General features: G+C 39.0%; 1 protein-coding gene across 7 annotated transcripts in view; it reads left to right on the top strand.

Moving 5' to 3' along the window:
* Window positions 1-25,999, top strand: part of LOC129725431 (cyclic nucleotide-gated channel rod photoreceptor subunit alpha) — a 444,338-nt gene that overhangs the window by 204,588 nt on the left and 213,751 nt on the right. For all 7 annotated transcript variants that reach the window (XM_055681274.1, XM_055681280.1, XM_055681278.1 and 4 more), the window contains one exon: window positions 21,047-21,277. In XM_055681274.1, coding sequence (XP_055537249.1) covers window positions 21,061-21,277 — 217 coding nt within the window. In that variant the 5' untranslated portion in view covers window positions 21,047-21,060. The remainder of the gene's footprint in view (window positions 1-21,046; window positions 21,278-25,999) is intronic.

Here is a 25,999-nt window from a genome sequence, read left to right as displayed (position 1 = left end):
GTTATGAAAATAATACAACAAGATGCAGAGTAATTCCATTTGAATATCGATTGTCCTAAACTGTTACAGCAGGTCAACTTCAACATTCCTTATCATACTTTGCGCACTTTTCTCTCGCAGTTCCAGTCAAAATATTGCCGTTTCGCAGAACAAGTTACTGACGAAATAGCTCATTGGACTATTGTTTTGGGGCATTCAGCGACGTCAGTAGTGTTCATGAGTTTGGACTAGAGATGCACCGAAGAAATTATTTTTGAAAATTACCGAATATTCGATGATTTATACTAGACCTTGTCTAGAGTAAGCCACTTTAATTCATGAGTAATTTGGTTTTTACTTTTTCTCATTTAATCATCATGTTCTGTTCAATATTCGGCCGAATATTCGGCTGAACAGACCAGGGCTTGCGGTTCATGTGGGTAGTGTGGGTAGTAGTACCCTTTCGGAAAATGTCTCTGTGGGTGCTTACCCACACGGAATTATTCCCCTCCATTACTTACTACCCACTCGGGAAAATAATGTGACGCCGGCCCTGGAACAGACGGCCGAATATTCAACGAAACATGATGATAAAATGAGAAAAGTTAAAAACCAAATTCTTTTTGGCCTAATTTGACTTACCCTAGACAAGCTCAAGTTAGAACCACTATTCTACTGAAAATAAACAAATAAACTGAAAATTCGGTACATTCCACAAAAAAACTTTTTCCCAGCCCTATTATTCGGTGCAACGCTAGTTTGGACTGTCAAAAACTATTTTTTAACAAGAATAAGAGACATAATTACATAGTCTGTATAATTTTATATTGAAGATCATAAACCTTACACAATCGAACCTTAATCACTGTTACGCGGCCCAACAGCTGCTATACCAAGCAGCCTCCGAGTCATTGTTGGACAGCGTCATCGTATCGGACCCCTACCGCAACCCTTCCGGAAAGGGTACTTACTTTACTCATTTTACTTTTATGGCGACAGACCGTTGAGATCCTAACGCCGAATCCAGGATACGTCTCCACAAAACTCGGTCTTGGGCTGCTCCTCTCCAGTCTCCAGTCTTACACCCGCTGCTCTGGCGTCCTCTTCGACAGCACACATCCAGCGCTTGTCAGGTCTGCCTCAAAGTCGTCGCCCTTCATCCAGTTCTCTGCTAAATATTATCTTCGCCGGACACTTATCTGCCATCCGTGCTACGTAGTCAGCCCACTGTAATCTGCCGTGTTTCATCAGTTTCCTTCCCAGCGGCTTTGTAGTTCTTTAATTCTTTGCAATTTGTCCGTTCCCCCAGTTTCTATCCTGTTTTTCTTGACGACACTCCTACCTTCCTCACCGTTCAACACCGCTTCAAAATGTTGCCTTTAACGCTTTTCCACTTGTGATTTATCGGTAATCAGGCTCCCCTCCCTGTCATTACACATGGCACCCTGTCATTACACACTGGCACGGTCCGGTTCTTGATTCTGTTAATCGTCCTTACGACGGTAAAGCCTCTTTACTCTTGCCTCCCGGTATTTCTCCCGCATCTGACGCGTCACACAACTAGCTGTTACTAACATGTTGGTGTAGGCCTGGTTCTTCTCTTCCGTCACCTCTAGACACTCAGCCTCACGCGTGGTTCCCGTTACGCGTGGTTCCCGTTGTCATGCCTATCACTTCTCGCGCTGTTTCACTGACCGCATCATGCATATGCTTCCATTGCTCGTTCAGGTCCACTCCAGCTGGTTCCCAGTATACTCTGTAGCAACTCCTTTCGCTGGTTGTGGAATGTCATGAACGACGGAGTGCTGAAGCTAAAGTTCCCTGAAGTGGTTGGGATCGTCAGCTTTGCGGACGACATAATACTGGAGGTCTACGGCGAGTCGATAAGAAAGACCGACTTGACGACTTCGCACTGCATATATAAGGTCAAGGATTGTGATGTCGAATAGCTAAGTAGTGTACGGTAGCTAGTGAAAACTTCTTACCAGCTTGGTCCGATATGCTAGGTACTAACGGTTATAGTGGGATATGAGAAAGTACCTAAAAGGATCATGTTCCTGACAGTTGCGAGTGCATTGCATACAGTGCCATACGACGCAATCTGCGTTTTGTCCGGCGTGATGCCTATCAGCATTGCCATTAAGGATAACATAGAGATCTTCGAGCACATGACATAAGAGGCATGTGATGAACTCGACGATCATCTTCGATGATTAGATGGCAGCAGGGATAGACCAATCCCGCGATGTGAGAAAAAACAACAGAAAATAAAAAATAACTTTGTAATTGCTGAACCTAGAATTCATTCACATTGATGATTCTTAACAAACTGCGCAATATCACAACAACAAAATTGATGTATAAATGTAGAACCTTCAAGGGTGGCACATATCAGCCTAATCAGCTTTGTTGGGAAGCCATGTTCGAGCATAATCTTCCATAACTCATTAATCTTAACTGAATCGTAAGCTGCCCTGAAGTCTCTGAACAGATGGTGCGTCTGCAAGTTGAATTCTCGAAATTTATCGAGGATTTGTCGCAAGGCAAACATTTGGTCTGTCGTGGAGCGCCCCTCTCGAAAACCGCATTGGTACTCGCCAACAAAGGTCTCCTGCAACGGCCTCAGTTTGTGGAACAGGATGCGGGAGAGAATTTTGTACACGGTATTGAGAAGAGTTATGCCCCGATAATTGCTATAGTCCAGGCGATGACCTTTTTTGTAGATCGGGCATATGAGACCCTCCAACCAGTCCGAGGGCGATTCTTCATCAGATCACACTCTCAGCATAATCCGATGGATGGCCCGATACAGCTGTTCGCTCCCGACTTTGAAGAGTTCGACGGGAATGCCGTCCTTCCCGGCTGCCTTGCAGGTTTTCAGCTCTTTCACTGCCTGTCACCTCGTCCATGGATGGTGGATCCACAGCTTGACCATCATTCTCAATAGTCATCCTGCTCCTTGCGACTCCATTGTTTCCCTTACCGTTCAACAACACACTGAAGTGTTCCTTCCAACGCCTGGCCACCTCGTTTCGATTCCGACACGTTTCGATTCCTGATTCCGTTGACCTTCTTGTAGGCGCTCCTTGCATCGTGCCTGAAGAAGCAACCTTCCGCCTCCGCAAGAATACGCTCCCAATGCTGTCGTTTCTTCCGGCGATGGAGTCTCTTTTCAGCGGCTCTTGCATCTCGATATCTACCCATGCTCTGACGAGTCACAGCCGTGGTCAACATGTGACCCCTGACGCGGCTCTTCTCCTCCGTCACTCGCTGGCACTCAGCGCGTCAAACCACTCATTGGACGCAGCTGCCGCAGTTGTACCGGACACTTCTCGCGCTGTAGTTCTGATCGAACTGTGGATGTGTCTCCACTGTTCATTCAGGTTCCCTTCAACTCTTTCCTCAATCCATTCAACAACCTTCTGCGAGTACTCTGCAGCCACTCCTTCAGTTGATAGCCGCTGGATGTTCAACTGCATCCTCCTCGTTGCCTTGGATTCCAACACGTTGGACAGCCGGGCGCGGTCCTCTGAACGACCTCACGTCTGTAACGTCTGAAAAGTGCCGTCCATCAATCAGAACGTGGTCAATTTGAGAGCAAAGCTCACCATTCGGGTGCATCCAGGTGTGCTTACGTTTGTTCCGGCGTGCAAAATAAGTGCTACAGCCATCCCCCTAGCTGCAGCGAAATTAACAAGCCTCAGGCCATTGTCGTTCGTAGTAGAGTGGAAGCTTTCCCTACCAGTTACGAGGCGGAAGAAGTCTTCCTGCCTGACCTGTGCATTTGCATCTCCGATGACAATCTTTATATCGAGTCCTGGGCACTCATTGTATGTCTTTTCCAGGAGCTCATAGAACTCCTCCTTTTAGTCATCGGGTTTCTCGTTGGTCGGAGCGTACACATTTATTGGGCTGTAGTTGAAGAATTCGCCCTTAATTCTCAACACGCATATATGGTCACTGATCGGCTTCCATCTAATTACAAGCTTCATCTGTTTTCCAGTTAGCACGAAACCGACTCCTCTTTCTGCTTTCATGCCGCCGCTATAGCAGATGTGGTACTTAAATGAAGTGTCCGCAATAGGATCTACTGCCCAGAACTCGCGTTCTCCCGATTTCGGCCACCGCACCTCTTGGATAGCTGTAACCTCCACATTCACCTTCCGCAGCTCTCTAGCCAGGATACATGCACGTGCCGGTTCGAGTAGAGTCCTTACATTCCAAGTACTGAGTTTCCAATAATCGTTGTCTTTTTTCGTTCGCCTAGGTCCATGCCAATTATTCCGTTCCGTATTTATATCTGGATTGTTCGTAGTACTTAATATTCGGCATGCTGCCTTAGCTAGGGCCCCTAACGTGGAGAAACAGCCGCATACGTTCCCCTTCCCAGTCAGCATACGACCAAAGTTTCCACCGGAATTGGTTATCCGATCTTCGCTAAGGTTACTCATATCCCGGTCGGCACCACGTGAAGGTTGGGATAGGAATTGCTGGACAGAGGTGAATGACCACAATAGGATCTCAAGTGATTCGTGTCCAACCATTCGCCAAGGATTAATTTACTGAAAATCACCCTTTTACTGGAGGAATGATGGTAGAGCTCTCTTTAGCGAGGGTAAAAGAGCATCGGTCACACTGGTGAGCAGTATGCTGTCGGTTCAAGCATGATTGTCTCACTGTGCTTAAGGTTTTTTAGAGAACCTGGGGTATAATTATTAAAAACGCGATATAATGAACATAAACCGCGATATAAAAAATTATTTCAAAACGAGCTCCGAATAGTTGATAATTTCTTGTATAGGTCAGCAAATGCGGAATAAGGATATGATTCCAAACTAAGTTATTAATCGCATAAATTTGTTATCGAAGCCTAAAGAACGAAAAAAATAGATCCGTCAATAGTTATCGTTTGAAAATCCATGATGGCGGCTTCTTGTTTCTGGAAAACAGTAAAGAATGCAGCTAAATACTATCTAATACGGATAATTCCGGAACTGTAAGGATGCTCAGACGCCAAAATTTAACTCCAGATGCCATTGTTAATCAGAATGGCGGTTTCCGATATTTGTAAATTAACTTAAAATAACTGAATACCACTCAATTTGGAAATTTTGCGACCGGGATGATGTTCAAAGCTTGAAAAAAAAATGAAATAAGAGAATGAACTTAAATTAGAGTCTGAATTGACGAAAATCCTACGGGAAAATCAATTTCAGCCTTAGACTGTTTTATTACTATCTAATTCAGTACTAATATACAAATTCCACCAAATTCCGTCATCGTTATCTGCTTCCATATTAGACCACTAAATAGAAAGCTCGGTCACCCCGCTGAAATAGTTTCCTCAAAGTCCACCACGTCCGTTAAACCCAGGCTTTCATGAAGCTGCAGGGCGCCCTTAATTTGCCTATAGATGCACAAATCCTTCCTAAAGTCTGCTTTAGTTGGCTTCTATTCACCGCTTCCGGTCAACGGAGTCAGCTATTCCAGGCCAAATATTTGTCTAGCTTCGTGCTAAACAAAGAGTGGGTAAAGTTTGCCCATTCAGGATGCCATCGTCAGTGTCGTCGTTGTCGGCACAATTGTGTAGCACGCGGAACCGGGAAAACGGCACAGAAAATGAGCCTCTCGGGATTAATCACGGCGATAAAAGTTTCTTGCAGAGGTGCATCTCCATTCGGCGTATATCTATATGAGGTTGGAAATTTTCTGCTTAGTTCACAGTAGCGATGTTCTAAAGAGTCATGACTGTTTTTTCACGTTCAGCTGAAAAAAAGAAAGGTATATTTCGGATAAAAACTTTTCTAATGTCTGGTCAAAATAAAAACGTTCGAAATGATATAGATTATCACAAAAGACGTATGAGAAAGACGCCTCGAACATTAAAGTCCGTTAATGCTGAGATATCGTGCCAGCATTCAGGAAGGCTTGGCAAGACCATAGAGAAGAATTCAAAACTTTTGCGGGGGCTCATAAAGCAGGGCAAAACATGGCGATAACCTACTAAATAATTGAGTGGCAGAGTGTTAACAGTGAGAGCTTCTCTCGTCGTTGTCACCATGCCCAAATTGAGTTACATCCGGTGGCTAAACGGGAAAACTTAAGCACGTAATCACAGCGTGAAACTACAAGGAAAACTCTCATAATAAATTTCAATAGAACATGTTGTGAATTTACCGGACATCTTGTGCAAAAATTGATAACGTGGTTTCTATGGCACATGCCCAGCTCGGTTCGGTTTTGTGTGGATAAAAGCTGTTTGTGCTTTAGGGTTGTTGTATAACGGACCCCTGATAAGACAAGTTTTAAGCAATGAAAATATAATTTTAAGCTTCCTGATGTGGATCAGATTTCTTCTTGATTGCAATACGCAATCACTAACATCGATACTTCTTCCACCCTATGGAACGTTATCCTGCATATATGTGTGCGTGTTTATGTGCACATATCCGGAACAAAGCCCATAACGATCAACGCTGAGGCAAGACGGTTCAGGCGACCGTAATGCGTTGATGCTGGAGGGCTGTGAGGAGTAGGAAACAAAAAAGCATGACGTCGGTACAACATTACACTGAAGGCATGCTACAGGAAGTTATGCTTCTTTGCGCAGTCAACATTTTGAATATATGTGTGTTTGTTAAACATGGTATCATGCGGAAATGCAAGAGTAAAAGAAGTGACAGTCAGTAACTCTTGCAGCCGAGAAACGCTTTGGCGGACTGACGCGAAGAAAACGCAGAACTTTTAAACATTCTTGATTTTCTGAATTTTTCTTTAATTTTCGCTTTCTTCCGGGTCACAGCCGTACGAAAATTTGGGCGAATCGGGAAAAGGCTGGCTACGAACTACGATAAAAACTGATTGACTTTGGGAATTTTTTCCGCACTCATCAGCCACTCGTCGAGCGTCGCGTAACGAAGAAGTGTGGCAACAAGGGTACACCGAATTTGTTCGTGGAAAGTTTTCGTAATGCTGCTGGTTTTTGTCGTCAATGGGCTATTAAGGAGAGCGCCTTGCGGGGGTTCTGAGTTAGTGCTGAATAGGTAAATTAGTACACGACAGCGTCACTAGTGGAGCATTGAAACGGTAAGCCTTTGTAGAAAGTTTGCGGCATCCAGGTGTTAAGTTTGTTTTTTTCTTTTATTTAATAAGATGCCAGGTGTTGTTTTTACGTGGCCTAGATAGGGTAAATTAGCTTATAGCAGACCCCTTTCCTATAGTGGACAGCCCACCAGATTAATTATATTGATGAAGAAACTCGAGGGATTTTCAAAAAACTTCGATCGGGTAGCATCCTATCCAGATCATCTCTGTTACCATTTATGTAGAAATTGAGTAAATCTGACGGGTGGTACGCTATAGATTAAAAAAGTAAAGGGGTCCACTATAGGTTGATTTATCCTACATCGTTTTTGTTGACTGCTTGGGTTTAGTTTCAACAACGGAAAATTTATAATGAACCTTTGTGTAAGAGTGATAATTTGCCAAATTTGCTTCGATGAATAGCTTTAAAGGTAATATGATAGATTGCACAAAAATGAAATGTAACTTAGACGCTCTACCCAATACACTAAAATATATTCATAAAAACCTCACTAGGAACAAAATAGAAACTTTCTCAGAAAGGCAGGTATAAATTTATTTATATCACTACTAGGCGTACAACATGTATTCAACCAATTACAGAAAGAAAATACACATTGCATAACTTCGCAACGAAGATAAAACATATTTCGTTTATTATTTACTAACTGAGTATCTGATTATGCTGACTTAGAAGTTTTTTTTCCTGTATGGACTTCCTCACTGCGACCAGAATCGTAGATCTATTGTGAGATATGCCCGGGTGTCTGCTGTATTCCGCACTTTTGTTAATAGCAATACCGCTATTGAGAAATGGCATGCTTATTATTATTGTTAATCAGTGCTTGTGTGTAATGTGATACTCTTCCTTACACGCTTACTGTTCTACTATACCGAGCCTCCTTCCTCTTCCCAAATATCACCAATTATAATTCCCTAGAGAAGTTTCGTCGTGCGTCCTTCTGGCCAGTTTTATTGATAAGAGAGACTTATTTTTTGTTGAGAGGAAGTCACGCAAAGGTATTGTAGATTTCAGCGGACTCTGTAACTTTACGGCTACGCAGCTTCCTATCTTAGAAGTTACTGAGGACTGATTGGCTGAACTCGAATTCTGATAATTTGTGCCCCTATTAAATCTATAACACTGGTCAACACTGGTGCACTCCAGAAGCTAGAACCGGGAAATAGATAGATTATAGCTATTCAACCATTCCTGTAAATTTGGGTGTCCCTAGCCATTACCGTTTTTTCAGAGACTTAAATGAGTTCCCTCGTAAACAAGACGTTAAAGCGCTCATTTCAAGATGGCTTGACAAAGTGTGGTTTCGAAATCCAATTTGTGGTTGTTTGTGGTTGAGTAATTTCTGAGAAATTTTCAGAAAACTGAGTCAAGCCATCTCTTAAAATGATTTCGCTTCAAATGAATCGGACAACGATGATATATACATCAATCGAAAGCTCTTAATTTGTGGTTCACGAAAATGTAGTTTTTGTAGGCATAGTTTATATTAAAATAATTAAAAAAAACTATTATTTAAATTTTTGAACATTGTTTACCTCTTGTTGTCAACACCGACCGTACGCGGCGTTGGATGAGCATAGTACTGGCACCTGCCGATGTTAGTGCTAGTGGGTTATCTAGAACATATCGACAGTCGTTCATATACACTAAGGTCGTTTTTTACGCGGGGGATGCGTTCCGAATTTGTATGGGCCCGCGTAAAAACGACTTCTTTGAGTTGCAAATATAACAAAGAAAACCGTCCTGAAACGTTAAAACCTCGTTATGATATGATAGTGGCCAATCTAGAGACCAAAACTCAATATTTTAAATTTTGAGTAAAAGCAAAGCCTTGGTGCTACATTTCGTATCGGAATTCGACCTTCTGTTTTACTATACACAGACTTCACAGCCGACTGTTAAGCGTACAGGACAATTGCGGGGCTAGCGCTACGATCCTACTGACACTAACAGTCTCTCCCGAGCCGGGACTCGAACTTACGACGACTGGCTTGTTAGGCCAGCATCGTACCTCGAGACCAGCTGTGAGAGGCAAATTTTGAGCAAATTTTGCAAATTTTGAGTATTTACACCAAAAATTGGGATTATTTTTAAAAACTGATATATGATCACTCATAGCCTAAAACGGAAAACGTGATTGAAATGAGGTCGATATCTTGTACTGTATGCGACACACAGTTGTCGCTGCCGTTGAAAGCTTTTTTGTTTTATTATTCAGGGGGTAGTTGTAGTAGCATATTCCTGAGACGAGAAAATATCGGATTTTAATTCTAGTCAGGACTCACACCTTTGGGCATTTACCATGCGTTTCAACCGTTCCCTACAGTTCTAAGGCCCATTCCCAACCTTCAGGCATTATTCCGGTTTCTAAAATACCCAACAGTCGAATACAGTTGCGTAGTTGGTTACTAAAATATTATTATATTTATCGAAACAAAAAATAGTTCTAAGAGCTAAAACGTATGTGCTAATAGATTTTAACATATAATAGATTTTGTATGAGAAGACCAGATCACACCCCTAGGTGTATTAATTTTGGTTTTTTTTTTCAAACAATCGGTAAACGGCAAAACTACATTTCCGGAAATGATTCGACCGAAGATCGAGAAAATTACGCTCGCATGTCTACGTAAAACTTCACTTATTTTGAGGAAATTAACGTAAAACTCACGGAGGCTTGTCAACTACAAATATCTGCTAATTGATCAACATTTGCATTTCGCAGCAAATCTGCACATATAGTATCCCTGCTGTTTACATACTGTTTCACCTAGAAATACTCAGAGGAAGAGATTCGCGGTGAAAAAAATCGCCAATTCGGCAACTGGGTTTCATATGTCGAGGTGCCAGATCTCTTCTCAAAGCGCAATGTTGACTAACATTCGACTTGTATGATCGGTGGTGACGGTGAAAGTCCCTAAGAACAGTGAAGTGCTTCGCAAAAACTGTTAAGGTGCTATATTTTATGTTTATGTTTTATTTTATACACTCACTTATTTTGTTACCTATACACAAGGTTTGTTGAACTCCGGGTAAAAATCACTCACAGCATTCTTAATTCATTCATTGGCAATAGAACGAAAAAATCGTATAGAAATGAACACGTTCTTTTTTGTTCCTGATTGCAATACCTCTCAATGTGGTGTTACCTTTCTTGTTCGTTTGGCTCCAATTTTGACGGTTCGTTTGGCTCACCGCATATCTCTCCCTCTGGGTATCTCTAGTTTCACAATACTCATCGCTACACGAAAGCTTTCTGAGAAAAAATCATCTTGATGGTCCACCAGCGCCGCGTACGGTTCAAAAGTTTAAATAATAGTTTTTTTTTAATTATTTTAATATGAACTATGCCTACAAAAACTACATTTTCGTGAACCACAAATTAAGAGCTTTCGATTGATGTATATATCATCGTTGTCCGATTCATTTGAAGCGAAATCATTTTCAGAGATGGCTTGACTCAGTTTTCTGAAAATTTCTCAGAAATTACTCAACCACAAATTACCACAAATGGGATTTCGAAACCACAAATTAACCACTTAATATTGGTGCTAAAAGAATTAAAAAAAAAAAGACTTTGTCAAGCCATCTTGAAATGAGCCGTTAAAGCGATGAATCCGGAGAACAATTCCTGTACGACATTCTAGGAAATGGCTAGGGGCACCAAAATTCATTGGGATGATTAAATAGCATTTTGAATGTACTATTTTTCAGTTTGTCGACCAGCGTAAGTTCCGACCGGAATTTGTAAAAAAATCATTTTGTCGTTTGGATGAACCATTTCGTCTAAAATAGAGTTGGTATCTGGTTTGTAGTTTTTTCAACAAAAAAAAAAAATGTTATTGTATATTACATGCGAGTGTGGCTGATGCTCCCTTACCCTCGCCAAGAATAGCTTTACCGCCATTGCTCTGTGGCTGCTATCTTAAAACTCTTTAGAAAATTGCTGACGTATGAATGAAGCAGATAAATCCTATGCACAATATTTTTAGCAATTCTAAATTAAAACTTAAATCTCACGAACAAACACGCATTAAATTTTACTTCAATACAATTTTTTATCTCTAGTCCATTTTTTCCATTACTTCTTCTACTTCTCTGTATCACAACCCTTCACTTTGTCAATTATTCTTTAAACCACTTTTCCTTATAGCTACTCAAATCTTATGTTGAGAAATACCTATGCTGTTACGAAGTGATGATAAAACATTACATTCAAATACACTTTCATTTTTATGTAGATAGAATTCAGTAGCTTTCATCTTGTCGATGCTCTTGATCAAATTTTTATTCGAGATTAGTTCAGTTTCAGCAACTATCCCTAATGTATTTTTATAAGTCATGGTTCTTAACAGAAAGTGATCAGTCAAAGCAGATTGAACGTTTTGAAATACCCATCTAGAAATATTTGCATGGAAGCCTAAAGTCTGCTTCGTTTATATCAATTAACATCGGCGTCTGTCACCCTGTTTACGAAAATTATTTTAGCGTTGAACTAAGGAGTATTAGAACATTCTGAAAGGTCTCTAGACATGACTCGAGGGCTCGAGAATCTTCGAATTCATTTAAAAAAGGTCCTTTAATGCACAAACAATTTCTTTTTAATATTTCTATAAACACCTCTTTTGTAAACGAAAATCGTTTGGTTAAAATCAGTTTGGGCATTCAAGAGTTATGTTGGAACATACAAACATACAACATTTGTGTTTTATATAAACATATTTTACATATGGTTAACAAATCAAATACGTTGAAAATTGGAAAGAAGAAAAAATATTCATAAGCCGTTTTTTTTTTCAATATTGTTGGTTTTTTACATGCTTAGTTTAGCAACAAATAGGGTTAATATGCTAGTAATGGACCCCTTAGTAGATGTATTGCATAATTTAAATATAAACGGCTAGAATTCTTTTTATTTTCGAAGCAGTATTCTTATATTTGGTTAAAATATGAAGTCCTTCACCTAGTCAAATGAAAAATTCTTTGGTCAAGTTCCATTTTTATTGCCAAATATCAATAACTATTACCGATCTTAATGTGCGCATAATGGACCCGTTTTCCTATTATGGACCCGGGTTCACTATGCGTATGATGGACCCGGGTCCATAATACGCATATTATAATATTTGGTCATGAAATGTTGATTTCTTTCATTAGTACCAACTTTCATTAGTCTTCATCCCAAATAAATTCTGAGAACCCCAATTTCAAATAACTTCGCACATTTTTCAAAGGTTTTTTTGAATGGATTTCGATGGTTTAACTTAAAAAATAGTCAAAAGAGTAAAAGCAGAAATGGTTTTGGAGGCCAAAATTATTGAATTCATAGACAACGGTTTTGTTTGCTTGAATTTCAAACATCTTTGGGGCGCGCTGGGCCACGATGCTGATTCAACGAGCCTGTCGTCGTATGTTGGAATCCCGGCTCGGTTTAAACTGTTAGTGTCGGTAGAATTGTTGCGCTAACCCCGCAATTGTTGTGTTCACTAACAGTTGGCCGTGAAGCTTGTGTATACTAAACAGAAGATCGAGTTCCGATAGCGGAATGTAGCATCCAAGGTTTTAGCTTAGTTCCTCCTTCCTTGTTTTTCCAGTCCAAGTTTCAAGGCGATACTTCACGGTTGAACGTGGGAGCTCATGCAGCCTATATGCCTCTTTTATCGGAACGTGATTCTGGATCGCTAAAATACACTGTTGCACATCTAATTTCGTGTAATTACACTCACACTTATTGGTTTTCCCCGTTTCCCCGCTCACGAATATTCACTTCAAAGCACACACGAACGACAGATTTTGTTTATAAATGAACAGAAATGAAGGATTGTCAAATACGCAACATAGTAACTTGAATTATGCCTTTAATGGACCCTCAGTGAATAAGTGTTATTTAATTTTTTTTCTTCGTTTGCAAGGTTTTCAAGGTAAAATTTAGTATTAGTGCTTGGTATTAACATGTTTAAGATCATATTTATGTATTTTTTTTTATTCTCGCTTATTTTCCGTCGGTCTATTTCCGCCACTGTTGTGGCCAATTACCGACGCCCAGGGAAGCGACTCCACACCCAGGTCCCTAACTCACGACCCGTTTATTAACGGACCGGCGCCAACGGCTTTACTTCTCCATGCGATGGAAGGCGTGATCCCAGAGATTTTTCGCCTCAGAAAATCTCCCGGTGTCGGCTAGGATTGAATCTAGACCAGTTGAGTTGGCTGTGAGTGGATCACGCCACCTCACAACCATCAACACCTATGTCGGCGGTGGGATTCGAACCCAGGCGTCGAGCGTGGTTGGCGGAGACGTTACCAACCACACTAGGCCCCCGCCTCTTATTTATGTATTGTGCCGTGTCAAATAAATGTTGTGTGAACAAAAAAAAGATCATATTTGTAACACACAAATCGCTTAGAAAACAATAGAAGATAATTTGTCTCTGCTTACAAAATGGCTTACAAACCGCTGTGTTATGCTGTGCTAAGTGAAAATTAGTTATTTTTCCTATTTTCTTGCAGAAATTCGGAAAATTTATATCATTCTTATCTATAGCATTTTATAGTTATTCGTGAAAGATATTAATAATGGCATAAATATGATAATGACAAGAAACAAATGCAAAAATATACCAGAGGGGTCCACTATATGCACAGGGTTCATTATACGCATACGGTCCCTAAGTCCAATGTTAGTTAGAGTGTCATCAAAAAGGAAGCCTAATCTCTAATGTCTAATGCCGAATGTCTAATAATAATAATATAGAGTCATTCCATGCTACTTCGACAATCGATCCTGATGAACATTTCCGATTTCGCTCAGACTTTTTACCGTTGTTCCTTTCTGATAAAGAGGTCATTTCATGATATCAGTTACTCATATAGACTCGCGACAGCTGTCTCAAAAGGGCCTATCCAAAATGGTGACTGATGTATAAAAATTTCAATATTAGAAAAACGGCTTGCTTGATTGAAAAGGTGTCTTCGGCAAAGTTGTAGGTAATAAAAATGCAAATCTAGAAAAAAAAAATAAAAAAAAATGATCGATTTTGCGGCAAAATTTCAACAAAACACTCTTCTGAAATTATTGTGGCGACTTTAAGAGATCTAATATGGTAACTGGGGTAGATTTACAACCTCTGGATATCATTTACTGACTCTGAGTACCTTTTTGATTGGGAGTGCGTTCTCTCACTGCAAAGGCTGTGTCGTATGAACTCTGCCTATTTGTACTGGGTTCTAGGGCACTGCGGCATAGACGGCAATGAAAAAGCAGACGAACTGGCCAAACAAGGCTCCAACTTGAAATTTGTTGGTTCGGAACCCCTTTGCGGTTTCTTATATTGCACTATTAAAATGGAACTTAAATACTGGGGAGAACAACGGGTGACAGCCAACCGGAGGGCTGTCAAAGGATGTCATCAGTCGAAAAAAGTAATAACGCCAAACGGAAAAATTAGTGAAAAGCTCCTAGAGCTCAACAAGTGGGCTTTTTGTACTTCACAGGACTAACATTTGAAGAACATTGGTCGAGTTTAGGATGACACTTGTTGCTTCTGTAATATGGGAAGCGTAATCTATGAACATCTGTTATGCAGCTGTTTATTCATTTATTTACTTGTCGGCGTCTCGGACTCGTTATAACAAAGGTTCCACAGACTGTAAATTATTCTAAGGCCTTAATTCTATTCTAAAAAATAGGTACTTTTAGAAATATTACAATCGAATATACTAGTGACACTGTTAAACGAACGAAGACATCTGTCCAGAGGATTATTTAAACCATGGGAAGTTCTATGACGTCTAGTAAACAATAAGTCACGCTCATGCAATCGTCGAGTAGGAACATAAAACGACACATTACACATCAATAAAGGACTGTCAAGATTCCCCTGAATCAGATCACACGCAAAAATCCTTTGAAAATTAGTACGTCTGGAATTAAGCGTCTCCAAGGCGATAAGTTTACATAACTGGGCAGGTTATAAACCACATGCTACCTGATTGGGAGCGTGCCGAAGCATCCAGCCATTCACTCGATCAATAGTGGGTGACTGGTTATCCTACACTACTTATACCTATAGTAATGGGAGTATTCTACAATAGTTCTAATTAATGAACGCAGTAATCTAGTTCCACTACAAATAAAAAAAAAAACTCGTTGGTTCCGAAAATATCCGTATTTGGTGGAATTTGGCCATATTATACTATTTTTCAGGAACCGGAAATTAAAAATGGATTTCAAAATTTCTTCAGCGGCCAATTCCTGGTTATCATCCCGGTTCCGATTGATCGAAATCTGTGTTTAAAACAAGGCTCTGCATTTTCCAATAGTACAATACTTACCGTCACAAAATCTCAATTTTTCGCATTTTGGTGGACACTAGGTAATTATCCAATCGATTGCTGAAAGAATGAAGAAAATCCAATGAAATTTGAGTGAGCTATTAGCATTTAAAATTGACCAATTTTTGTGATGCTCTCGATGTTTTCGGTATTTCAATTGGCACCCCTAGCCTAGAAAGTTGTCGTAAGACGTAATTGTAAATCCAAAGTTCGACCGGGAACCCGTCCTCCAGGTTATCCATGGCTTTTTAGCTCTTCAAAAACCTTTTTGACCTCATCCAAGTTTAGCGGATCCAAAGCTTGTCCGTCCTTATCAATTCCTTTCCTATTTCTGTTGACAGCTCAAGTCTTTTTTCTTTTGTAGAACATGGCAGGGATTAGTACAGTCAGGTTCCTGACTCCGTTCACCTCCATAAAGGGTGATTTTTTTGCTATTTGGTTTTTAGTGTATTCAGATTTGACAGTTCACGCGGGAATTCTGACAGCTGTCAAAGTCTAATGTATTCAGTTTGGTTTGTCATTTCACCATGAACAGACTTACGTGTGAACAACACTTACAAATAATCCAATTTTTGGGCCTTACATCTTGCCGAAAATCCATTTTTTTACCAAGAAATTGTGTTCATTGACGAAGGTCATTTCTGGTTAAATGAGCAAAATTGCCGCATTTGGATCGAAGAGCAACCAGAGGCAATACAAGAATCGCCAATGCACCCAGAAAAATGCACGGTTTGGTGCGGTTTACACGCTGGAGGCATTATTGGTTCGTACTTCTTCAAAGATGATCAAAATCGTAACGTTACGGTCAATGGCGTTGGCTATCGCGCGATGATTTCTGTTTTTTTTGCCGGAAATGGAAGAGCTGGGTCTTGTTGACATGTGGTTTCAGCAAGACGGAGCAACGGGCCAGCAACGATGAGCAACGATGGAGCAACGATGTGTGGACGGAGCAACGATGTGTGCGCGAATCAATGGACATATTGCAGAATGAGTTCGGTGAGCAATTCATCTCACGAAATGGACCTGTGAATTAGCCGCCTAGATCATGCGATTTAACACCGCTAGATTATTTTTTGTGGGGCTACGTTAAGTCTCTCTTCTATGAGGAAAAGCCAACAACAATTCCAGCCTTGGAAGACAGCATTACACGCGTTATTCGCGAGATACCAGCCGAAACGCTCGAAAAAGTGACTCGAAATTGGACTTTTCGTATGGACCATTTAAAACGTAGCCGTGGCCAACATTTGAATGAAATTATCTTTAAAAAGTAAATGGCATAAACCAATTTATCGGCTCAAATAAAGATTTTATACAGTTTTGTAATTTTTATGCGTTTTTTTTAAAGAAAAACTTAGTTCTTAAAAAATCTGCCTTTAGAAGCTGAGTCGACGTGTGGGTCTAGAAAGGACCGCATAACGATAAAGTTTGAGAAATGTCGATCGTATATGATCAATCTGAGAGCAGCCTTCACCATTTCGATGTTGGCATGGGTGCGAAGTATGTGCTATAGATTGCCTTACGTCTTGTTGCGGCGAAGTTCTCCAACCTCAGGCCTTTCTCATTACTGGTAGCACCGAGGCCGTATTCACCAATATGGGAAAACAACTCCTGACCCACCTGTGCGTTTGTGTTCCTGGTGACGATCTTTATATCATTTTTCCGATCACTAATGGGCCTGAATGGTCTCACGGCATCATACGTCTGCCGCTAAATCACTGAATGTATTCCAGCTAGTCTCGAAACGATTTGGATCCCTCCCAATAAACACGCAAGACTTACTCTTAGTTTTGAGTGATTTTAATCAGCCTGGTCTACTATAAGGATAAGCACTTCGCATGGGCTCATACACGCTGATCCACTTAACTCTACGTTTACGCCTCCTAGCCGCATGTTGCTCGACGGGTTCGCTTTCTTGGGACTCCGAAAAATATATGGTATTTGCAAGTTCCGCTGTTTGGACCTCGTTATCGTGAGTGCAGATTGCGCTACACAATGCAAGGTTTATGAAGCTCTTGAAACGATGGTTCCACTTGATGTTTTCCACCCTGCTCTTAGCGTAGAATTAGCTGCTCGTCGACCAGTGGAATTCGAAGATATTCCTGACTCAAATCTACTTGACTATAATAAAACGAACATTGATCTATTGTGCAATCTTGTATCGCCGATTGACTGGAGCGTCATTGATTATCTTATAATTGCTGTTCTCTCTCACGCCAAGCTTCTAAGAATCCACCTTGGTCTAACACAAAGCTTCGACGACTGAAAAGCATTTGAGCTAAAACAGCCCTTTAAGTTTACACCCAACGACGTGAATCAAATTCTAAGCGCCGTTTTGCTATTACCAGTAACAAATATCGCCATTACAGTGTATACCGATTTAAAAGCTGTCTTTGATTCGGTCAATCATTCCATTCTCTTGTCCATTGCGTCCATGTGCATTGTTCGCTTTTGTAAAAGGATAGAATCATATCTTGTTCATAGTGAATTATTTGTGTGAATTGGAAACTGTCAATCTGCCATTTTTTTCAATTGTTCAGGAGTTCCGTAAGGCAGTAATCTTGGGCCACTGTTATTTTTCATCTCTTTTATTGATGCTGCACTATTACTCAACTCAAAAAGGAAAATGTTTTTTGCCGACCCAAAAATTTTCTTAGTCGTCAGGTGCCTCGAGGACTGCAAGGAGTTCCAAAACTTATTGATTTTTTTTCATCGACCAGTCCTTGAAACTGCTTATTGTTGAGCATTGAGAAATGCCTTATTATCAGCTAAAATCGCACACAATATGTTTTGTCCTATGATTACGAGACTTCTGGTATAAAACTGAAAAGAGTTGAACAAATGAAAGACTTGGGTACTTGATGAAAAATTGTCATTTAAACCTCACATCTCTGCTACTATTGACAAAGCAAATCATCAACTGGGATTTGTTTAGAAAATCGCCCGAGAATTTGTTGACCCGCTCTGCATTAACGCGCTATACTGTGCACTTGTTCGTTAGACGTTGGAATTCGTAAGCATTGTATGGTGGCCTTATCGAGCAGTTTGGATAAATAGAGTAGAGAGTGTCCAACGCAAATTTGTTCGGTATGCATTGCGAAATCTTGCCTGGAATGACCCTCTGAAGGAAGGTTCTCGTGACCACCTCAAATGAGCATTTCCTCACTCAACATTCATGGGGAAAATAACAATGCCGTTTTTTGGACCTTAGCGATTTTTTTACCTCGGTAATTTCTCAACCAGTTTTCAATGTCTTAGCAATTTTTAAAATGAAATATATATGTACTTTCAAAATACCAGTGAATTTGTAACATATTTCTTAAGAAAAATAGAAGGTAAATTTCATGTTAAGTTAAATAATTGCCTGAAAAAGTATTAAAAAATATATTTAAACTGAAATAACTCAACATGTGTTGGTGAAACTAGCTCAAACCGGTATATATTTTAAATGCTACATTTTTTCCCTTTCCAAAACTTCAAAATATTAAAGAATCGGTTGAAAAATGAATTTATTGTTTATGTTCATAAACAACATTTCACTAGAGGTCAAAGATTTCGCGATATAACTTTTAAAGTTTTCACCTGCAGAAACGGGTATCGATTTTCGAAAAGTAACGTCATTTGAACCACTTAAAATAATTGTGGGCAGGTCGTATGTCGTCTAGAAACAAATATAAAGTTTTACCAAAATCGAAAATGTTCGTTTCAAATTTCTGCGATCCCAGAACGATTTCGTATGGTATTGTCTGATTCTTTCTCACATATCATTTGAATTTAAAACGGGGTTTGAAAAATATTTCACTGGATTTAAATGAATTTCGAAGCAAAATTCATTTTTTTCTTATTTCAGCGTGATTAGGATAAGCATGAACTACTGAAAATTGTAAGCCATAGGTTTCGAAGATTGAAATGAAAAAAAAAAATAGGTTCGAAAGATATTAGAAAAAAATATATTGAAACTTCGGCTGGTACAAAATAAAATCGCTTTTCGGATGTCATAAAGGAAAAAAGACAAAAAAATTTTCAATAGGTCGTCATCAAAATTGCAGCCGGGCTATTGATCATTAATGTGATGACTCTTTAAGCTATTCTTAAAGTTGCAATAAAACCGTTTTTACCAAATAACTAATCTTTTGGCCTCAGAAAGTCCCATTATTCTACATAAATCATGACAGCGGGTCAGTTTTTTGATAATTTTTCGTTATAATAATCGCAGGTGTAGGCAAGGCATGATGCAAAAAAGCACAAGCTTTCAATAAGGTTTCAATAAGGCTTCGATAAGGTTTCAATAATAAGTAAAATTCATTAGATTGATTCGACCTAGGTTTGAAAGAAATAGAGCAACATTTAACGTGAGAACAGAACGTAAATTGCTTCGAATTCAGATTGGGCACACGAGCGGGATTTTTGATCATGAAAATTCTGTTAAATATATTTGGGAAATTGTTATAGAAGCAATTGTTGTCAGAACTGCATTTATTCTAGTTGGCAATCGATAACGTGAGAATGATAAAACATGATCATAATGTCTGTTTAATGATATTCTGTAAATGGTTAATTCAGTAATACAAACTTTCCTCTGACTTTGGAAGTATCTTAGGGATTCAAACATATTTTAGTGAGGATAGGCGAATATTAAAATTATGGTTTTTCGTCTCAATTAACTGTCTAAACTAAGCTTTCCATTAAACCCTACGTTTTGGTCGTTTATTGATTAACTCTAAATCCTTTTAGAAAGTTCGCAATCAATAGTCGAAATGTCAGACTTAAAGAAAGCAGGTAAAGATTATTTATTGAGTGTGCCAAGCTGAAAGCTGAAGTTTTTAGCCACCACAACTTTGGTCAAACGAGAACATCAGGTGGCTACATTCTATTGGAAAACTTTAATCATTCAATGTTTCCTGTCTTCCAAATATTTGTTCGTCGTCATATATCACTATCTTTCTGTTTAACGGCAGTAAAAATACAACGTCAGCAGCGAAAGAAAAATTCTAGTCCACCCACACACAATAACAGCTTGTCAAGAGTAACCACTAAACTGGAGGAATGTAGCAAGGGATTGGTTAGGAAAGATATTTTTTTCTCTTTCGAGAAAGACAACCCCAACTACGAGCAGCAGCTGCGTGAAATGGCAACAAAAATCCGAGCATCCTAATTTGGCCTATCCCAACCTCAAGTCACACCTGAGCCCATATTATACAGACTATTTAGGTGGCATCTCTATCATGCTGTAGGAAAAAAATGTGACACGCTTTCGTGATAATGAATTGCTTTGGTGAATTGTTCTTGACAGCAATTTTTATTGTTATGTTATGGTTACATGCAGCTAATGTTGAATTATTTATTTATGGAGTTGTGTGATACTTGTCACACATACTTGGTTGATTTTTTATCACCATGGGTTTGTCGTTCACCCAAGTAATGATGTCGTAATAGAGGGCATGCTTTAATGAGGTAACTCGCAAATTTACGGCATCTTGTTTCTCAGTGCTCCAGGTGTTGGGTGTTGTACCGTGAAAGAGAAGGCGCTCGTTTTCACACGTGTGCAACCATTAAACCGCAAGCAATGTCTGTAGTTGAATAATGAAATAATTGTGTGGTATTCTTTTCCCGTTTTCTTTTTTTTCACAGTTAGCGTCGTCACCATGTCAACAGCCAAACGGCTGGTGCTATCGCTAAGAGGTCGTAAGGAATCTCAGAGCACTGCGGGCACATCCTCCACCCGGCTGGTGTCGGCCAACAGTACCTCACCCGGTCAAGAATTGGACGAGATCGCGGTGGTCTCCGGGGGTGCTGAAACGAGCCACGTTTCCTACGGCAGTCTCTCGCTGGGCCACACCAATGGACCCCGTTACATACCAGGTACGGCTTTGTTAAGGTACATGCAATGATTGAACGCAATAGTTTAAGCGTTGGTTCTTAAAATTAATATTCTTAACAATACAGACACAGATAATTAATCTGCATTGGCTCGATTTTTTCGAGCGCGACCTACCTACGAATCAATGAATATCACAATCATCTGAGAGAGATATTGACAAAATACAAAATATATCTATTCTAGGAAACCCATCCATTTTTTTTTTGATGTGTAAGCATAGAGAATGTTGCTTCTTGACTTCATGTGTTTTACAGCATTTCAATCATTTTGTTAATTTTTGACACAGATATTTTGGAATTAGAATTTATTAGTATTCATACCTCTTAAACGGCTGGACCTATTTTCGATGTCAGCTGCTCGTTTACCCTTTTAATTATTTCAAATTTCATACTGTTACATATTTCTGTTTGAAAGACAATTTCCTCTTACATACCAAATCAAAAAATTAAGCGTTGTTGGTCCCCGTGGCTCTGTAGTTAGCGATGTCGGTCGGCTAGCTCTCCCACACGGTCGTGATATCGGGTTCGATTCCCGATCGAGTCGAGGATCTTTACAAGCTGGAAATTTTCTCGACTCAGCACTGGGGCACGGTGTATCGTTGTACTTATCCTACACATGCAAAATGTGCCAAAAAACAATATTGATAACGAATTCTCTCAACTATAATCTAGATGATCGAGACCGCTATTAGCCCCTAAGCTAAGCGTGCGATATTGTTGTTGGTCTGATTTGGAGACAAATTCCATAAAACACAATGCGTCTCCATCGTTGTGGCTCGTGCTCGTTGTTGGTCTGATTTGGAGACAAATTCCATAAAACACGATGCGTCTCCATCGAACGTTTCCATGCTAAATGATCTGAAATAGACAAAAATTTCAAACCATTTTTGATTTGAATGAAACTTTGCACACTTAGTTGAGTTACCAAACTGAGTATTTCCCGCGAGCGGACAGTTTTTTCAGACTCAAGAGTAACTTTCTAAAAGGACGAAGCATTTTGGCATTGGTTTTATTCAAAGCATCGCACAGTGGGGCGACTCCATAAAAATGCTGGCAGCAAAAAATATCTTCAAATCATGGAGATTTAATGACTTTTAATAGTATTGGAGCGCTGAGCCCGGATTTAATTCTATTTTTGCATGAAAATTCGTATTTTTGATGCCAGTGGTAATTTTCATACCTTTTAATGAGAATTTTTTTACAATCAGAGTAAAAGTAACAAATATATGATTCGAACATTACAGAAAACAGGTAAGGCAAAAGAGATAAGGAAAAATGGATAATATTAAAAACAAACTGCGAAAGAACAAAGACAAGAGTGAAAAAATAAGTTGCATGAGAAAAATATTAGCACATGAAAAAATAATACCAAAATTGGAGAGAAGGAAAGACAAAAGAGGAGAAGATAAATGTTAAATAAAAAACAGAAATAAGGAACAACTCTTTTCTTGAGGAGACAAAAAAAGAGAGGAAGGGTAAAAAAAACATAAGAAACCGACTGCAAGTATACAGAGACAAACAAGAGAGCGATCGAAAATAAGAAAAGGTACAAAGGAAAATATAACACGAAAAATAGAGCAAAAGGTTAAAAATGAAGAGGAACGATAGAAAAAACAGATCAACAAAAACAAAAAAAAAATAGGGAAGATAACAAATTAAGATATTATTTGAAGGAACGCAAAGTTAACTAATGCAAGAAAAACAGAAATATTCAAAGCACGGAAAAGAAAAGGATACAACGAAGAAATAAGTTGAGATGAAAATGCAATAAATTAAGAGAAAAAGACTGTTTGAACATATGTATGTAAATTAAAAAGGAAATAAATAGTTTTCGAAAAAAAAACGAGCGGCCTAAAATAGAACAGGAAGAATGGCATATGAAATGTATATTTTCAACAGCAATATACAAGAATGAACAGAAAGAAACCCGCACAGAAAAACACTAAACAAAAGTGAAAAAACCATGTAAGAAAAAGAAGCATATGTTCAAAGATGAATATATGAAAATTAAGAAGTATAATGTAAAAAACAGGACAGTAAGCAAAGAAAACCCCAGGAATTAAGTAACTAAAACACGGAAGATGAAAGCATATGTGAATGGATAAGAGAAGAGAAAGTTGGACAAGACAGAGAAAACTACAAATTAAAATGAAAGAATGAATCAGAAACCAAGTTGAAGACCAGAAAACATCTGAAAAGAATAAAATGAAAGTTATATATGATGAAGAAAATAAAGAAAAAAAAAGAGACGAGGATAAAAAAAAAAAATAAAGATCTAAACTAAATAGCAATGGAAATGAGACCATGAACAGTTCAAAATAAAGAGAAATTAGAAAAACAGAGAAATCTAATGAAAAAAAAAAACAGAAAGAAACTAAGCAAGTTAGCAAGTGCATGCGTGTGCAAAGCGAGAAAAAAGAAAGAAAAGCTTCGAAGAGAAATGTAGAGAACAAAAATAAATTAATTTAGACACAGACAAAAAGACGACGGGAGAAAGAAATGAGATGAAGTTTTTCAGATATTAACCCTCTAGTGCCCAAGTTAATTTTCAAAGGACTTCGAAAAAATCACTATGGATCTATTTTAAAAATTTTTAAGTATTGATTGAGAACCGTCTAAAGGCGGCACTGGGCACTAGAGGGTTAATAACAAAGGGTTGACGGAAGTGGACTAACAAATTCATGTAAATATAAAGAAAAAACTGAGAAAAAGATAAATGCGAGACATTGAAAATAAGCCAAGAAGGGAATAAAAAACAACAAATCAAAGTTAGTTAAATATGGAAAACTAGACAGTTAACGAAGAAAAAAATAAAATAGTAAAAAGAAACACAGTGTTCAGCGGAAACAAACAAAGACGGAGATAAAAATGAAAAGTATACAGTAAACAAAAATTACCTGCGAAAACAAATAATATCGAAGAAAAGGAATACAAAAGAGGGAAGAAAACAGGCACAGGATAATGAATGAAAGGGTCATGATTATTAATTCTGTCCTTCAAAAAAAAATATACACAGTGAAAAAATTGGATAAAATGTTATTATTTCCGACAGAGTTTTATTTTTTTAAATTTTTATTTCTCTAAGTCTAAATTTACTTTTATTGGTAAGTTTGCAGTGTGTATTCTTTGTAAAAGAAATCAGCTTCATAAATTGTGAGTTTTTTGAGCTTTTAAATTTTCAATTATAAATTTGTATTTTTTCTAAAAAAAATCTTTACATTCATATATTTGCTAAAGATGTCACATCGATCAAACAAACAATTTTGGCTTCTATAATTATTTATATTATCTAATGTCTATAATCATCAATAGCTTTTCTACATAGCTTCTCAAAAATGATTCGTAATTCAGTAAAGGATTCCAGCACCGGAAAATGACATCTATCTATCTATACATATAAAAATGCAGTCCGGTCTGTCTGTCTGTGTGATCCATATAGACTTAATAACCACTGAATCGATTAACGTTAAAATTTGAATGTAGGGGTTTTCGGGGCCGAGAAAGATTCCTTTGATTGTTTGGGACCCACTCTCCTCTGGAAGGGAGGGTTGCATACAAATGAAACATACATTTCTGCACAACTCAAGAACTAATCCACCAAATGGAACCGAATTTGACATGTGGATGTTTTTAGGGGGAACAAATATGTCCATATTAGTTCGACACCCCTCTCTCTTCTGGAAGAGAGGGCTCATACAAATGAAACTCGAATTTCTTCACAACTCAAGAACTAATCAAGTAAATGAAACCAAATTTGGCATGTGGAGGTTTTTTTGGAGCAAAAATATTTTCATGATGGTTCGACACTCCTCCCAATTCTAGATGGAAGGACTCTTATGCAAAATCAAACACAAATTTCTATGGTGGTTTGACACTTTTCCGTACTCTAAAAGAAGAGGGAGATCTCGCATACAAATTAAACGAGTATTTTGAACAGACATTTCAACCAGGTTTTTCGGCAAACAGCCTAAAATGGTTAGGTCAATGCACTGAAGCCAAAACTCGACCCCAGACGCCATATTAAAATTTAAGTATTTCTGGAAGTTTTCTTGAGCATTTTTAAAAAGAGTTTTTTGGGGGTAAAATTGACACGTGTGGGTGAAATGAACATAGACAGGTGGTAATCGGAACACCTTGGACGTGAACGTTAATTATCGCTTTACTGGTAACAAAATGTCGTCACTGTTATGCATTCACCTACAGTTTAATTTTCACCGGTTGTTGTAGAATTAATAACAATACACTGGGGTCGCTTTTTACGCGGTTGGTTATACCGCATTTTAAAGATTAGATTAGATATATTCATACTAAACTTATTTGATAGCGCGTGAGTCATCAGAAAAAAGATTCATTTGCTAAACACGCATAACGGTACCCCGCCGTACGAAAACGGACATCGTGCGGCAGTTCGTGGACACCGGATACGCCCGTTCCGGCATCTACAACATCTTGGCACTATTGGACACCAATCAGAGCATTGAAAGAAAGCCCGGTTCCGGACGGCCGACGACCCTGAGCGACAAGAAACTCCAAAGGATACTGAAGAGGAAGACGGAGGTATAAGTGGCTACATCGCTGCGTGCGCTTGGCCTGGAGGTCTGTGCAACCGATCAAATAGTGCTTGGCGTACATGGACGGTCAATACCCGTTCACTAGTCTCGGAGCTGCAGGCAATGACGCAGCGGCAGCGCCTGAAAAGATGGT

This window comes from Wyeomyia smithii, chromosome 2, assembly GCF_029784165.1.
Source record: "Wyeomyia smithii strain HCP4-BCI-WySm-NY-G18 chromosome 2, ASM2978416v1, whole genome shotgun sequence".
Lineage (NCBI taxonomy): Eukaryota > Metazoa > Arthropoda > Insecta > Diptera > Culicidae > Wyeomyia > Wyeomyia smithii.
Note: the sequence above shows the minus strand (reverse complement) of the source record. Positions and strands in the feature narration are given on the sequence as shown.